Source organism: Strongylocentrotus purpuratus, unplaced genomic scaffold (assembly GCF_000002235.5).
Source record: "Strongylocentrotus purpuratus isolate Spur 01 unplaced genomic scaffold, Spur_5.0 spur5_scaffold_10, whole genome shotgun sequence".
Taxonomy (NCBI): Eukaryota; Metazoa; Echinodermata; class Echinoidea; order Camarodonta; family Strongylocentrotidae; genus Strongylocentrotus; species Strongylocentrotus purpuratus.
Genome location: NW_022145595.1, coordinates 26531336 through 26549411, shown reverse-complemented (window position 1 = coordinate 26549411; position 18076 = coordinate 26531336). Strand labels below are relative to the sequence as shown.

Here is an 18076-nt window from a genome sequence, read left to right as displayed (position 1 = left end):
GTGATGGTCTTTCCTATTGGATCCTGACATTCCTAGGTAGGATCCTGTCAGCCCTGCCTGACTGATCTGTTTTCTACCAGCCAGACATGCTATCTATCCCAAGATCTGTCCACATCCACTAACTTATCCTGAACTTAACATTATCTTTTTTTTGCTATATTCTGTTTCGAAATTGAAAGATTCCCTTGCTGCTATAGCAAGATAGCTACTTAAATTGTTAATGTTACAACCTTCAACCAAATAAAAGACCCTCAACCAAATATTTAAAAAATCAAACCCTCCCCCTAAACAAATTTAAATCAAACAAACTTGAGATAAATGAGTTAACAGCTGCCTAATTTGATTGGAATACATGTGTGCTTTATTATTCAGAACTCACTGTTCAATGTGAATGTAGTGACTAATGAGAGATCTGTTAAACTTTTCTTTAAACAATCTCTTTCGCATCGAACAAACTTGCAAATGAGAGACAGCACTGAACAATATTCATCATAACAGATGTATCAATATCAGGAGAATCTATGAATGGGTTCTCAGCTGATAACTCTCAGGGAATGATTGCAAACCAATCATGCTTTGCAAGATGCACTGAGAATGGTAGAAGTCAATTGGCTTATATGAGACATCTGCTCTATCTTTGCAAAGCAGTATCACTAACTTGGTGATCAAAACATTCTCTTAACTTCTACAAGAAATATTTACAGCTGAAGTTTATCAAATATGTCCTAGCTTAAGACAGGCCCATCCCAACAAGATGTTCTCCAGATATCTGGTTTGATTGAATTAAAATTGAACAGATGTATCGGAACCAAGTTAACTTGAATCTGTGATGTTTCAAGAGTTTGGGAGTCACCATTCTGCTTACAATTTTGATAAATTGTCCTCATTGTTGATCCATTTTCATGATAATTCCTTGCAATGGGAAAACATGGAACACATTTATTTCATGATCCAACCAGAACCCTCTCATCACCCTGATACCGCTTAACATAAGGCAGACATATGATTGCAGACCCTCAGGAAGGAAAACATTGATACTGATGACGCTACCCTGGGCAAAATATGACCATAGTTATATTAATTTTGTCTAATTCTACCAGAAACTACTAGTTCACATACGTGACTGCTCATTATATCCTACATGGTTGCTGATTATAATGTTGGAATCATATGTGAAAGTAGAGGAGGAAAGTGGAATTGTAAACTTTCACTAGTCCTACCTACATAAAGCCTGTGTTGGAAGCAAGAGGCAACGTAGGTTCTATGCTTTAGTCACTTCATGCTGAGGATGCTATGTTAATTCTTACCTCTCTTGCTGCCTCCTATCTGTTCCAGCTGATGTTGCATTGTCTCAAGCTCTGATTGAACAGCCTGGAGGTTGACATCTTTCCTCTTGAGCTGCGTTGCTAGGAACGTGTTCTTCTCCTCCAGCTTGGTGATGTGTTCCTCGGCTTCCGCAAAGACTGCATCCTCCCCTGGCCTCCCGTCATCGGGGAACTCTGACTGGGACCCTGCCTCATGGGACGTTGCGCCTACCTTCTTCTGAGCCTGAGCGTTGTCTGTCTTTGATGGTGTGGTCTTTGAGGAGTCGTCCATCCTTCTTGGAGACACCTCTCGTTCTCTCTGAGGCCCTGGCTCACTGCTATCCTCAGAACCTTGCTTCCGTACCCTCTGGGTTGGAGAGTCACTGTCCGAAGTGTTCATGGAAGACTGACTTCTCATCTTCTCCCACTCCTGGAAGCGCTTGGAGAATTCCTTCGAAGCACCCTCTAGTTTCAGTTGTCCATCAGCATCCTCAATGACTACAATGTTCCTTGACAGTTTGGCTTCTGGGGACTTGCTCCTCCTCGTCAATACGGGAGACTCTTTATTCTTCTGCTTCTCCTTTTCCTTTTCCTTGGAGTTCTTTGTACTGTCCTTCTTCTCCTTGTTGATTTTCTTCTGCTTAGGTTCACCCTTGGGGCTGGTGGCACCATAGCCAGACTTCTTCATCTTATCCCATTCTGCAAGTTTCTTGCTGAACTCTTCTGTAAGTCCTTTGTTCAGTTCTGACTGTATATCCACAGGACAGGATGGTGGTGCATCAGGTCCACTCTCCACTGATCCTTGCTTCTGTAATGGAGCGTGACCTACAGAAAAATCATAGAAAGAAAAGGACATACATTTTAATTTTCATTTAAGTAATGTTTTAATGGTTATAGTTGGATGAAGATCAATAAAATATTTGATTTGATTGCAATCACATTACCAGATTCGCCATGTTTAAAAAGTGATTAAACTTGATAGGGTTCTGCTGCAACACATCATGCATGCTCTGTTGGCACAAAATATTCAAGACAGCTTTTGTAAACTTTCTATTCAGATACAAATACACAAACATTACATGTATTACTAAATTCATATTTTGACAAACAAACAGATGAAGCAGAATGCATTGTCTTTGCATGCATATAATTGCAGTAGTTGTGTAAAATGCCATGCAAAACCATGTACAGCAGAGAAAATAATTGGAAAATAAAAATGAACTAAGGAAAAATCTAATAAACTTCAGTAACATTCTCTATCATTATCCATCAGTATATCTGTCTGTCCCTCTGTCATGCTAATCTGTGCCTCTGAATCTGTCTCTGTTTCCCTCTTTCTCAACTTATATTTGTCTTTCCTTCATTCCCTTTTCAGAGTCTTCTTTTTTTGCCCACATTTTTATTCGTCTATATAGTTAGCAAAAGCATCAAATATCATATATGTCATCATTGAATACTGAATCAAGAAATTGACAAATTGACAAATCAAATTCCCACCCTATTTCCCTAATCAGGTTAATATTCCAAAGAGAATTCTAAGAATAACTGCTCAATTTCTTAGGCATCTTATAGGTACTACAGCTCAATATGTCATTTGATTGTAACTTTCCTACCCCCAAACTAATACAGACCTTAGAAATTTAATATTTTAATTGCTCATGAATTTAGAGCAATCGGGTTCATTCTCCCTATAGAACGAAATCACTCACGGCAATAGCCTTCACTCCTCGACACATTTCAGTTAATCTGTTGCCATGCGGATATTGTGCAAGTGCCCGTCCCTGAGAGGCTGCATATGCAACAATGGAAAGCATCTCCTGTGGGTTCTAGCTGGGATTCTAACCTTGTCTCTTTCCTTTTATAACCATCACTCATCTTCATCATATGGGATTACAAGATTAAGACTCCATCATGACAGGCAATTTACAAGACATTATTGTCAATTTACATCCTCAAAGAATCATCAAGCCCTTCCTCTTTTCTTGTTGTACAGGATATCGAAGAAAGTAAAGTGACATCTATTGCAAGCCATAGAGTTGAAAACTTAATACCCCTGACGCATGATCCCTGCAGGGTTTGTCTCGAAGGCTTCAAGGAAAATGGAAGTGCTAATAACTGAGATGGCATTAATCCAGTAACAAAATAATATGCATAGCAAGCAATGAAACAAGGAAGGGGGTAAGTAGGGGAAAGTGAGAATAACCATTTCCACATACCATAACCAGTTACTGTAGCCTACAATCTCTGTGACATTCTTTGCTTTTGGAGCTGGCCGGGTCCCCATGTTTAATCAAATGACCCTAGCACCAGTAAAGGTTGGATTATTGGGTCAGATATAAATCTAGCGGAACATAAAACCTGCAAGAAGTCCCAGGATAATTCTATACCCCTTCCAGACATCAAAACCCAGGAGAAATACACGTCCTGCTCTAAATTATTTGATTTAGCCAAAGTTCCCTTTGAATAAAGATTTAAGGACAACCAAGCAGAGAGTAATTATACTTTCTTTGTAAGTGTGAAAAAGTGTTTAAAAGAGAAACAGTGATTACTCATAAAGCTTGTCTCTAACCCTACAGACATTAACCTTCACCTAGTCAAGCATATCAGACTGCCCCTGCACACTCATCCAATCCTTTCTTTTCTCTCTCTGACCCATCACTGATTCTAATTAAAAACTATCCAAAAATAATTTTTTATCCTTCCCTCTCTATACCCCCAAAACCCAAGAGAAATACACATCCTGCTCAAAACTGTTAATTTGATTTAGCCTTTTGAATTTCCTTTGAACCATAATTACATCTCATGTCTTGTGTTGCCAAGGCCTGCAGATATAAAGTCCTACATACCATGGCAGGATAAAAGTTTTTTTTTTTTTTTTTTTTTTTGGGGGGGGGGGGGGGGGGGGGAGGGGTGGTGCAATCATTGAAAATTAAATAATTACTCCCATGCCCCAAATATGTTTAGCACTATACTAGGATCTTGATTTTGATTTTGATTTTGATTTTGATTTTTTGATTTAAAAAAAAAAAAAAAAAAAATGTATGTATTTATTTATTTTATTTATTTATTTTTTTATTTTTCTTGTCCTCATGTAATTTTTATCTTCATCCTTATCCTATAAGTAAATCAACACATGGCAGATTCTAGCTTTTCAACATCCCTCCATCCATCTATGTTTTTATACCCAGGATTTGAACCCACAAACTTAAGGATGTATATCAAGAAAAACAAACCTCTCTTCAAATTACTTCCTTATCATTGTATCTTGAAATATATCAGATAGATTTGTGTGCCTAGCAGAATTGTATTGAAAAAATGAACAGCCAGTGTTTTGACTCTTCATCAGCTGCATACTCATATTTCAGTCTGTACACCATACATGCATTGCTATTCAGTATAACTTTAATTGAATTATTAATTATCCTTTTATTACAAAACTAAGAAATTAAAAGTATATGACCAAAATTCATGTTACGGTACCCAATTCGGGTGATCAAACAATGATTCAATGATCATCGCATACATGATTAATCGATTCAGTAGGCCTATCTAGACTCAAACATGATGTCATCAGATGGAAGTGCCATACGGTATGCCCCTTGATCATGACCCTAAGATAGATTGATCATCACAGACATGAATAATCTTTTTATTTTCTCTCTCTAGATCGACTCAAACATGATTCTTTGATATGTAATGACCATCACAGCCATGAATGATCAATTCCTTAGCTCTACAGACTGGCTTAATGACGTACAGGAACATGAGCTCAAATCTGGCCATTGGCAAGACATATGAGACGGATAAAGGATTGATACGCCATGTGGCATTAAGGAGAGGATGGGCGGGTGAGACCAGCGGAAGATCGTCTGAAGCTCACTTAGTCATTTGAGTACATTATGTGAGTCCCAGGGGGGTATTCCACATCAACCTCTATTTGAACTTGGTTGAATAGTTCATAGACATTGATTATTGTAAACATCATGTTTTACAATATTTTTTTCTCTTCACTTTTGTAAACTGTGAGTGAACTGTGAAGAATTACTTCTTTCAGCAAACAATGTGCATAATAATGACTTCATTCCTTGCAGGGTCATGAACCTTTTAATGTTTTAACACAATAATATGGCATCTGCTGTGAAGAAACATCATCATCACCATTATCATCATCATCATCATAAATATCACTACCAAAAGAGTTCAACTGACTTAAGTCTGCATGATCATTATTTGTAAATATTCTTCAATATTAATTAGTATTTTTTTTATTACAGAAAAATCACTAGGGGAAGGTCCAATTAATGCTAAAAAAACCTTATCATTACTTTATCTAAAATTTGATTACATCAAGACATCCTTACTCTAGAACTTTTGCTTAAAAATATATACTTTGATTATAAGTATAATTATAAAAAAGGCTCTTAGATAAAAAAAAAAAAAAAAAAAATTGCAAATAAAGTTCATTATCTGAACCACATATTACTCATGAAGAAAGGGGAATATAAAAGAACACAAACTTGAATGGCAAAAACTAAACAAAGAGAGTTTAGAATCTACAACAGGAAACATTATGTATATTAATAGAAATCCATTTTAGAACAGGAATCTCTTATCACAACACGTCCAGCTGGATAGGTAACTTGATATTCAATAGAAACACGTAAACTGGCTTTGTATAGTGTAGTAGCAAAGGCAATATAAGCCATATGTGTAAGATCGTTGGGCACTAATCAGTGTAATCCTCCTTCGTCTCCAGTCTCTATGAATCATAGGTCAGCGGCCCAAATCCCTCAAATCTCACAGAAATTTCCTCTTCATCAATGTCCCGATTGCAACTATTTCTTGCAACCAGAAATAAGGTAAACCCCCTTGTGGACATAAGCCCTGGACATAATTGACTTAATACATTGTTTATTTATCTATGTTAACGATAGAGCTATGCGAGTATCCGTCTAAAATGAAGAGGAGTTATCCCATTCTCTTTGGAAAAATTATGGAAGATTAAGTTTTTGAAATGTAAACTTTAGTTCTGGATCCATGCAGCATGATTCTAATTGGAACTGACAGATCTTGATTAGAGTTTGCTCCAGTAATTTGGTTGTCAAATACCTGACATTTTGTGGATTATAACTAATCATCTGGATTGCTATTAGGAGGGGCTTCTTCTGTCCATCTCTCAGAAATCTATCTCATTACTTTCATCTTATCGTGAAGCAAAGACGGGTGGTCAAGCCTTTAAATAAAGTCAAACTTTGGTTGAACGGCTTAAAAAAACTAATTATGATGCAGATTATGCAATATTCATTTTACACATTGCCTATATAAAGTGGGTAGTTCCTGTCTTTCTTTATTAAAAAATGAGATAATTGTTAAGTACATCTATTCCGTCATTTTGGATCTGCATATTTTTCATAATGATTATTAATGACACATCAAATTGAAAGAACAAGTAAAATAAATAAATTATGTGAAAATTAGAAGAGTATACAAAATGGATAGAACTTTATATGATTCCAACACCATGTCCGGATGACAAGCACATCAAATTAGGTATTTGATGAGTTAGAAGACATGATATTAAAAGGAAAAAAAAAAAAAAAAAAAGAGGAATATGATCATTTTTTCACATCAAGATATGAAGGAAAAATCCTTGAAAAACACAAAAAATATCAAACAAATGTAATGAAACCCATCAAATAATTAAAATACAAGAAATGAGAGTGAAGAAAAGACAAATGATAGAATTTAAGAAGGTTTGGAACTGCAAACGGATGGCACATCGAATACAACACCACAATATCAATGTACCATTTTGTACTTACAAACTGGCAAATTGTTCCTTATATTCGTACTCCTTTTGTATGTGAAAGACATGTGTAATAGGGGAAAAGAAGATTTGTATTTGATTTCAGTTTAGTATTATTACAAATATTCAAGAAGACAAATTGTTACAAAAAGGTATTGTCAAACATTTCTCAAGTCTAAACATGCATTATACAGTATCATGCGACACAAGCATGCATTATCTTCTAGATTTTGATTAATTGATAGAAAGAAGACGTGACTACTTAATAAATAAAAGTCTGCATTTCAAGTAGTTTTAAAAGTGGAAGGACTTCAGAGTTGCAGTTACACAGCATGCCATTAAATGAAACTTCATCAAGGTTTCACAAAAGAAGCAAACAACAACAAACAAATGATTAAATGCATGCAAGAGCAACTATAGAGTGTCATAGCAGTACTTTGCAGAAACAAAATCTTTTGTTCAAGACGTTTTCTATAAATTCAAAGCACAATATATGGCAGGCCTGAGTAGAGAATTTTTGCAATTATGGAACAAAACCATTAAAAGTTTAATGATTGATACTTCAATAAAAGGTTAAATTCCTTAATAGATTAGAGTAAAATTAATTACATGTAGCTCATCAACTATAAATGATGAACCTCTTTGAAAGCTGAAGTCTAGACTATCACACCATAACAAGGACAGATGGAAATCCTTTATGCTAATTTATCTGATCAAGACGGGGGAAATAATACCCCATAATCATTAGCCAATGGGACTGTTATAAAACATTTAATTATTGTAACATCTCTTTAGACCCTCATTGTCTCCAATCCCCTTCCCGTCTGATATTTTATCTGATTCTTCTTGTCTTGTCTTGTCTCTTTTCCTTCATCTTGCGGTCAATGTTCACTTGTCTTTCTGTTGGCCCTATACCCCCTCCCCCCCCCCCCCCCCACCCATGTGAAGCAAAGTGAAGTCTGGAGAAAAAATAAATTCAGCATGATGTGGTCAGTTGAAAGAATGGTAGTCCTAAATAAGGGTAGTTGGTAGTTCCAGAGCAAACTAATTGATACATATATTTATGGGATGAGCATTAAAAAAATTACCAAATCCTTTGACAAGGAGTCACCTGCACCGGGGCCAAAGGGCAAGAAATTCATTCAAATTTCTTGTTCCTCTTGCCATTGGATGTATTTCTTAAGGTTTTTATTTCAAAATGTCTTCCTTCTTATTGCCTTGTATTCTTATTCCCTTGAATATTTCTACTAGCATAGACATTCCAACACCTGAATTGTTTTGTCAAGCAGCAATATAGCATGCAATAGGTGTTGCTATGTCAGACATTCTTCAAAAAGTTACCATGAATTTGCAGACAAAGAGTGACTAAATTGGTTATGATAAATCGGGCAGCTATTGTAGCAAGGTTAACTAAAAATGTCTGGCTCGGATGAAACTCTCTAAAAATAAATCTGTTCTAGTCATTCATATTAGCACTGGAAACTACTCTATCTTGCATTTGTCCTACATGCCATGCCTATCTAAGTCTCCGGTTACCGCAAGACCAAAACACCACACGTTTTATACATGGTATTTTTGTCTCTGATAACTAAAGGGTTAAGCATCATCACCTGTAGGTCTTAGTCTCATTTTCTCCCATTCTTGTAACTTTCGTGCAAATTCTTCGCTGAAGCTGGACGTGGAGTGATCACTTTTACTTGAGGATGAGCGAGCAAGGGGATCATGCTCATTAAAACTGCAATCTGATCACATCAATATGGAGTATATGGGGTGCAGTGAGAGAGAGAGAGAGAGAGAGAGAGAGAGAGAGAGAGAGAGAGAGAGAAAGAGAGAGAGAGAGAGGGGGTGCAGTGAGTGTGAGAGAGAGAGGATTGAGTATTGATATATAAAATATGGATAAATATCATAGCAGACAAGGGTAGTCTTTAGTATGGATTAATAATCATCTGGTTGAGTAAAAATGGCATTAACTTATATCAATTTGCATAGTTAACGCCCTTCTGGCTCTCAATAGACAATACTCATAAATAAACAGCAAACAAGGGTGTTAACTCTGTGCAAAGTGTTATGAGTTAATACCATTTTTACTTCAAACAGATGGGAGATATATATATATAGATGTCAATTTGATATCATATAATGCGTTAAAAGGTTTCTTTTCTTTGAAAGTGAATAAATATGATTAAACAACAAGCTGAAATATATATGCATTATATAAAGCTCATATATAAACCATGATTACCATATTTGTGGATTATATTTTGCTAGCAAAACATTCAAGTCGCAGTGCAATTTGGTATTAATATCAATTCATCATCATACAGTATTAATGAATAAAAAATAATGAGTGGAAATATACACAAATTTGTGAGTGTAAATTAATGTGTTAGAAAGAAGACCACCACACTATCAGGTTAATAATTTAAAAAAATTAATTGGGAGTTTATACAATAATGAAGTGCATAAAAGTAAATCCCTCCAAAATGAACATTTTCAGAATTCAACTAAACATCTTGAGGTTTCTCTGGTTTTGAAATTTTGTTATAACTTGCTGAATAATTTCCTTGCTCTAATTCAAAATTAAACTTGCAAAGGTGTGTTCAAAATGTGTCACCAATAATCTTATTAAAGATAATTTAAAAATTTGGCAAGGATCTAAGAGTTGATTATTCATCTAAATGGAATTAATCTAAGCCCCTGACTGAAAGTTACTTGGCAAGAGCACAAAGTTCAAAAGTTTGTGAAAATAAAGTATAAAGTCAATCAGGATGGTTTCCAATCAAGACTATAAGACCCTGTTGTTTTTAATTTGTAAATATCAGGAGAAACAAATTTCACAACATCACAGGAATTAAACTAAGTTTCATCTTAAAAACGGTATTACAAAATCTTGATAGATTTTTTTGTGGATATGATGACATCTCAATATTGGCTTCAGCTTTCTGGTAATGAAGCATATGACTTATCAGAGCTGAAATTCCATGCAGGGAAATTCATTAATTTTGTCACAAAGCGGTTGATGCCTTTCCCAGAATTCCAAATCCTAGCCACATCTAATTTTATCACAAAGATCTAACCGGTATTGATTCATTTGATAGCAAGGTTTGAATTCATCTTTGATATCTTTGGAATAAGAACAAAATATATGTAATTCATTATAAACAGGTTAAATACCTGTTCAATATTTCCAAAATTGCAAGCATTTAAATTGTCCACTAATCTATTCTTAAAAGTTAAAAAGCTGTGTTGTTCTCCCTTTCCTTCCTGTTTATAACAAATGTACAAAACACCCAAACAAAGAATATGACAGTGATAATCTCATAGATAATGCTTTTGTCTGTAACATTTCCTTATTACAGTATTCTATTTTTTTTTGGTGGTTTTTGTAATTCAATTTTTTTTTAATTGTTGAAATGGCTTGGAACATAAGTTGGATAAAGCAATGAAAAAGTCAAAAGTGTGATGAATAAGTTAGACAATGCCAAAGTTTGGTTACACAGCTCCCTCTATAGTTAGATAGTACCCCAATTAGGAAACTTGTGCTAAAAAAAATGATCTGTGAGTACATGTACCTGAAAATGATCAATACTACATATAACAAAAACAGTAGGCTTGCTGATGCACCATGTGAGAGATAGGGACGATTGAGGAGTCCTGAAAAGGACTCTTGGTTATCTTTCTTGAGGGTGTGTAGTCCAAGAAGATAGAAGAAGGGAAGAATATGTTCAACTTTACCTCTGTTGCTAGAGTGTGATTTCTTGTTTCCATCTCTCCTTGAAGGCACATTCCTGATCCCATCATCGGTAGAATCTCCTGGTGTGAGGTATCCATCTTCCGCCATCTCCTGTCGCTTAGCAACAGGAGGACTCTCCTCAGTCGATGATGTCATCAAGCGCTGTCTGTTGACTTCAGCTAAATGCCTCTTGCTCATAGCATGCTTTACTTTCTCCCATCCTGATTTGCAAAAACAAAATTAGATTTATCATCATTTTATTTATACAACTTTTTGAAAGTTCATCACTCTAATATAAGCACAATTCCTCCACCCAACACTAAACTAAATTAAACTAAAATGAATCAAATTACAATTCAAAGATTGAAGAAAACAAAATGAGAAAATATATTACCTTCCTGTCAACTCCCCTTTCCCAGTCAAGAAAATTTATTTCAGGAGAGGGAAGCAAAAATTTTCATTTTCATTTTCAATTTCATTTTCATTTTCCCTAAAATTTGTTATTCAATCAGAATAATTATTCTATTTAAATAACAAAGTTCATATGCAACATGACACAATTAATGCAAGAAAATTCAGTAAAAACTGACATCCTTCTTAAATAAGGTACATTCACTTTTCTTTTTTAAAGATACCCTTAAAATAGCATCAACCTACTTTTTAACTTAGCTCTGCATGCCATTGACTTTATGAAAGTAGTGAATATTCATTCAATTTCATTTCATCGGAAAGAAAATCAACAACTATGGAATGGCAGGTATGTTCGTTGGTCATCGAAGCAAACTTCTATTTTCATCCACAATTTGATTTACTTACAGCTAGTATTAGATTTCAAAGTTATTTGTTACCTCCAGATATGGAACAGAGAGAGAAGGGGAGGGAGGGAGAAGAGAGGGTGGGTGGGAGGGTGGGAGGGAGGGAGGGAAAGGGAGAGAGAGAGAGAGAGAGAGAGAGAGAGAGAGAGAAAGAAGGAAATGCAAAGAATATTGACCCAGCAGTGGGTCTTCAAAGCTTGAGCTCTAGGCCTCAGCTGAATGAAAATATGATGCAGGCAGGCAATGAAAGGCAATACATGTTGACATTCAATATGAAGAATCATTTAACAATGCAATACATACCAAAGGATATTGAAAAATGTGTTGTACTTTAGAATGTTGCCTCAATATTAGTTATGATTACACCAGGCTAATCAGATAAATCCCACTGAAATCTACATCTAATTGACTTGTCAAGTTTAATTTCCTTGTTATTTTATGAAGGGTAGAGAACAGATGAAAGAAAGGGAGGGAGGGAGAAAGAAAGAGAGGGAGGGAGAAAGAAATGGAAGAGGGGGACTTAAAAGAGAGGGAGAGAGGGAAAATGGAAGAGGGGTGTTATTAAGAGAGAGAGAGAGAGAGAGAGAGAGAGAGAGAGAGAGAGAGAGAGAGAGAGCGAGAGTGTGTTATTGACAACAAAAAATCCAAATAAGATGTGTTTTTTTCTACAAATGTATCAACTTATGCCAACCTCATGAAAAGGACGCCCAATCAAGCATGGAGAAATGATTAGATAGATTATAATGCATAACCTCATAAATTAAGCCTCATTTATGAATCATTCCAAGATTTCATCCTATCCATCAGAAAGACATAAATTTATCATTAAAAACCATAATGAACTTGACTTAAAACCAAATAAAAGGAGATCACTGGTAATTGGTTACCGATCCATCTTATTTGGCAAACATAAACACCTGGAGAAGCCAAAGGGGAGATAGGTAGCTGGCCGAAAACTGTCAAGGATATCCAACTAAATTGGGCCCTATTACAAGATTTGATGATGCAATTATGACATCCTCGACACCTGCTGCGCACTGTCACTACTGACATTCCATTGCCATGGTAACACGGTAATTCTCTTCATCATGTCAAGAGGACAATTTTTGTTGTCTTCTTTCACTCATCATGTCAAAATGTGTAAAGTCATTTTTTTATAATAAAGGTTTGCTATCAACTAAAGGCCATGTGTCAGTGATGCGGAGGTCACTGAATATACATCTTACATCAAAGCTGAGAAGAAGAAAAATCCTTATTAAAACCGCATCAGTCATGTTTCCTGTCTGAGAGTCTAGGTTACAAATGAAAGTATGAGTAATGGTTATGATTTCTAGTTATCGGATGGTGGATGTGTGCGCCTGCTTAGAGGTATTCAAAGATAAGTCTTTGAGTGAACGTGAAAGATCATAAAGCTAAATAATTTATTTTGTTAATGATATCGTGAAAGATGAATGTTCTGCCATAAAAAGGAGTGAGTAACAGTAAATAATGCTTTTAATGTGGATGGGTTATCATATGAAGGTCGTGTATTATCATTATATTCTCAATTTTATAGAGTAACAAATTACAATTTCCTTCTTACAAATCGGGTTTTATCAAACATGTGCATAACATGGGGCAAGATGTTCACAAGGTTTCTGTGATTAACCCAGCTACATGCATGTATCCAAGAAATACATTCATTGAAGAAAATTATGAAATATATGTTGCTGACTTTTAGATGTCAGAAGAAATAAGGACATAATGTTGGAACTTGAGATATACTTACAAAGTTCCTAACAATTTGAAGGAGAAAATGTAATTTGCTTCAATCTCCATTATAGTCTAAATGAGCTCTGTGCTTTCTATTGAATGGTTGATAAACTTTTACAAGGTGCTAACATCTGGCAATATTCGGGACGAACAAATGTATGTATGACCTACTAATTCAAGAATATTGGATTCCCTTTTATCGGTCACCTTTTAAATGTAACCAGTTCAAATCAAAGGATGGCAAATCAATCAAATCAAATCAAATCATATACACAACTACAAAATAAAGATATGAGGGATAGAGCCTACAGTATTTGTGAATAAAGTTCAACTTCACTAAGTCTGGATCCCGGCCCACTTAAATTGCGATCAAAACAGATGTAATTCAGGGTGATTAACGGAAATAACAGAAGTCTCTTTTAATTCACTTTGGCAAGGGCTTATGACAGGTGACAGCACACCCATACGTCTTGTGGTAGATATTAATATCAAATAATTCCATTCATTTAGATATAACCTTTTTTTGAATATTTCCATTAGTGTATTTTGTTGTTACCTCTTTTAATCCATTTGGGAAAATAACCTTCTTTCCTCATGTGTATCTTGATCAAGTACATTATCAAATAGATAATAATAGCATTGTTAGAAAACACCTTAAGTTATGAATAAATGAAGAACTGGCATACCGGTATATAGTGTGGTACGGTATGTCACTGAAACAGCTCCCGTAGGGTTTTTGTGCCAAAGTTGATTTTTTTTTTTGCATTTTTGGATTCATTGGGGTCCAAGCTATCAGAAATTGATGGGGGTTCAAATTTTCCCGAAGACACTAAATTTCCCTATTGCGCGTTATATAAGCCATTTTGGAGCCCAATATGGACCCACCAGGAAATTAAGGAGGGGTCTGAAAATTTGAACCCCATCATTTTTGGCCAATTGAAGCCAAAACAGCAACAACAAAAAATCCTACGGGAATACATACCATACCGCACTAATACCTATTTTGTTTATAGGAGCCTTTAATTGGGAGAGTTTAAATTACAAAATTAACACCATTATTGAGATTATTCTTGCACTGGAAACAGCTTAATAATCTTGAAGCCTGTGGTATATCCCCCCCCCCCAAATAAGTGCAAAGGGAGATTATTTATGCAACATACAAAGAGATAAAAGTACATAGGACTTTCACCCTTCAAACATTGTATTTTCAAAGCTGATGCCGTCCTTTAATGCTATTTTCATCTTTCATATTCTTGGTGGCCATAGCATTAGCAGCGTCGATCTCCAACTCAGACCCTCTTAAATCAGTCTTATCCACAAACATGCCTGGCATGCTCATGTCCTGGCCATCTCTGCAGGAAACACAGCAGAAAGTGCACAGAGAACGTGCCGCTACCCCTCCAAGGCAGCGGGTCTCAATATAGGCATCGCAAGCGACATAAGTAAAGTAGGGTTTAGACTCTGTAAAAGCCCTATTGAAGTATTCCATTTAGTTTGTAAATAGTGCATTTAGAACTGTACTGAGAATGGACAAATTACTTTGTAGCAGCATTTAACAAAAATGAAACCAAGTGTCAATATAGCTCTGGAAATTTCAAAAGAGCTCTGGAACATTGCCCCCCCCCCCCAAAAAAAAAAAAGAAAGAAGAAGAAGGAATTAACCTTCTTCTTCTCCCCCTTTTCTATGAAACAGATGTTTGCATTCTGTTGAATAAGAAGCTTTGATTTTTATTAACTGCAAAAAAATCTACTCAAATGGCACAAACAGAGAACTGCCATTCACTTGCCACAAATATCAGATTGCAGATGAAATTACATTTAGGACTGCATTTCTACTTCTTCCTTACCTATAAATAGCATCAAATATAATCCTTCCTGATCTACTGTGATGTAATAATAGATTCAAACAGAAAGGAAATCCTCGAAGTACAGACAACAGTAGCTTGGATGCTAGATTCTAGCTACAGATAGTGACATATTATATGAGAAACAGAAAACGGCATGAATAAAGTGTAAATTCAAGTAATTTTTCACATATCTAAAACTTTTCTCCTGAGTGTCACTGCAAAATCAATATAACCAGTTTCTGGAATGATGAAATAAACTAAAGTTTGATTAAAAATGATAGTTTCAGGGTATCAAAAGATTTTTGCCTCCAATTTGTAATATATGTCATGAATCTTGATATACTTATACCAATATTTACTTTGCGAAAGAAATTAACTGTTATCATTTTCTTGTTTAGTATGACGTTGATGACTGACACTAATTTTTAACCAAAATACAACAGTCGGTCTACTAAATTTAATAAAAATAGCTCATAATTGATATTATTACCCATTAAAGTAAAGGAGAGAATGAACAATGAGGGTGATTTTCCCCATATACTCTTCCTCTTTTTTAGAAGCCAACATCAATGAAAACAAGCCACCGTAAAAATTATAAAAATAATTTCGTTTATGATTCATATGTTCATCTTTTTTTATATTCACAAGTTTTTGTAAATGGTTAGTAATTTCTTAGATTGTTAAACCCTAGAGGTCATCTAAAAGTAGCCCTCACAAACAAAGTTTTATTTTTACCTTTAGTCCCCCCCCCCACCCTTCACTTGTAGTTTAGCAGATGAGGATTCAGTGGTGATGTTTTCAAGATTTATGGGGCCACTTTTTCAATCTCTGTCAAAACAAGGCAAGGATCTGACATTCAATTCCCTTCTTATAATTAGAAGCAGACAGTTCCCATCTCTTGCACTTCCGTAAATATAAACACTCGATCTCATCATAGGAATAATAGTTTTTACCCTTCAGGACCCACTTCACTAATAACCTTCAACCTGTTTTCTGATCTCTTCTCTGATTGTCTTATAACCCGTCGATCTTGCTTTCTGCCTTCTCAATGTGAGAAGTCCCATGTCATATTTAACTTTAATTGAGTGTAGCTTCGTTAATGAAGTTAAAAAACAGAGACATTGAATTTCTTCTACTTTTTATGTTTTAAATCACAGTATTTAGTTGATTAAACAAAATATATTACTACATGTTGTAACACCAGCTTATCAAAGACCAACTCAGACTCATTACATGAGAAATCTGCAAGTGGACAGGTTCAAAGCCCCCCTCCAGTCCACCGAAAAGACTCTCAAAAATCAAGGTGGACAGTTGTCATAGCCTTGTGCATCACACTCTGAGACATGACATTACAATAACTAGAATATATTCATGATTCAAACATGATTTCTACAGACAAGATGGTATGATACTAAAATTGCCCTTCAGTTGATTTCTCGATATCATAATTATTCTATGGATTAATGATTTGATTAATGATTTATTTAGTCCAGAAGAAAAAGAAATCATTCCCTACTATCTAAACTACTTCTCATGTTGCTATTGATATGTTTCTTGTTTTTTAAGGTCATAACAACTGCCAAAGAGACAAGAATTAATAAACAGAAAGTATCCAATCGCATATGAGTCATCATCCGATCAATTTGTGAACTTCTCTCACCATACCTTGGGGTCCCATGCAATGAGAAATAATATCAAACATTGGGGGCAAATCAAAGGTTCAAATTTCTTAGGGAAGTCATAATTTAACTGAGGGAAAAACATCACTTCTTTCTCTTCATGCATGAAGGTTTAAAACATGTTATTTCCTATTGATTTGAGTCAATCGCTAGAGAATACACCAGCTAGCCCCTTATGGTGTACCTCAGGGTAAGTTACACCGGCCAGGATGTAGTGTCTAAGGGGAAAACGTTAGAAGGGTCATTTCAAGTAAAGACTGAATTACATTGGCAATTAATTGACACACAATAAAAGTCATGCAGTCAATATGATACATCTACATTTGTGAGATATGATCAATAACCATTGTTTGTAATATCCTGATAACATTCAGGGGAGCAAGGGGAGTTCAAGCCCTAATATGTTTTCAAATCTTAGTAATTATCTTGATTTTTGGCAAATAAAATTTGGTTCTTGTGTTTTCACTTTTAATCATTGTCAGTCAAATTATAATAAGTAGATCCGTTTATTAAAAGCCCTTCCAGATGCCTATTGTTTCCTTTCATTTTTTGGAAGGAATAATAATATTTAAGAAAGGAGACAATTTAACTGCCTGAAACCTTGGCAATTTCTTTCTTTTTCTCTTTTCTTCCTCTTCTCCCCACTGAATTTCCTATATCAAATCTTGTTTCAGTTAGCAGTCATAATAAAGAACCTCCTATTCCTAAATTCAATATGCTCTATGATAAACCATGACCTACTTTCAGAAATATAAAAGTAGAATACACCTCTTCAATTTGAAAATATTTATTGAATTGATTTCAGATGATAGGCTGCAGGTGACAGTCTGTTTATTTAAAATCTTGATGCCATTACAATCTCCTTCTCTCCGGGTGCTTACCTATCATGTAGCCTAGAAAATACATCCATTCACACATATAGATTGTTTTCAGAAACACAAACATATGATGTTAATCCTCACAATCCAACTGTCTGTTCGTACATAAAAAGATTTAGAAGAAAAAAAACTTTGAGAAAAGTGTAGTATAGCATCTATAACAATGGACTCTCCTATATGAGAGAGAAAATCACGGATGACAATATCAACTACAAATTACTTGCCAGATTCCTTGCTACTCCCCCACTAAGTTATAGTAGAA

The 18076-nt window shown here is 35.2% G+C and overlaps 1 protein-coding gene across 9 annotated transcripts in view; it reads right to left on the bottom strand.

The window, feature by feature from the left end:
• Positions 1-18076, bottom strand: part of LOC756397 (zinc finger CCCH domain-containing protein 13) — a 99319-nt gene that overhangs the window by 18318 nt on the left and 62925 nt on the right. For 8 of the 9 annotated variants that reach the window (XM_030979915.1, XM_030979913.1, XM_030979916.1 and 5 more), the window contains exons 7-9: positions 10846-11064; positions 8721-8852; positions 1308-2129 (exon numbers count right to left, since the gene is read on the bottom strand). In XM_030979915.1, coding sequence (XP_030835775.1) covers positions 1308-2129; positions 8721-8852; positions 10846-11064 — 1173 coding nt within the window. The remainder of the gene's footprint in view (positions 1-1307; positions 2130-8720; positions 8853-10845; positions 11065-18076) is intronic. The other variant, XM_030979917.1, reaches the window with a different exon arrangement.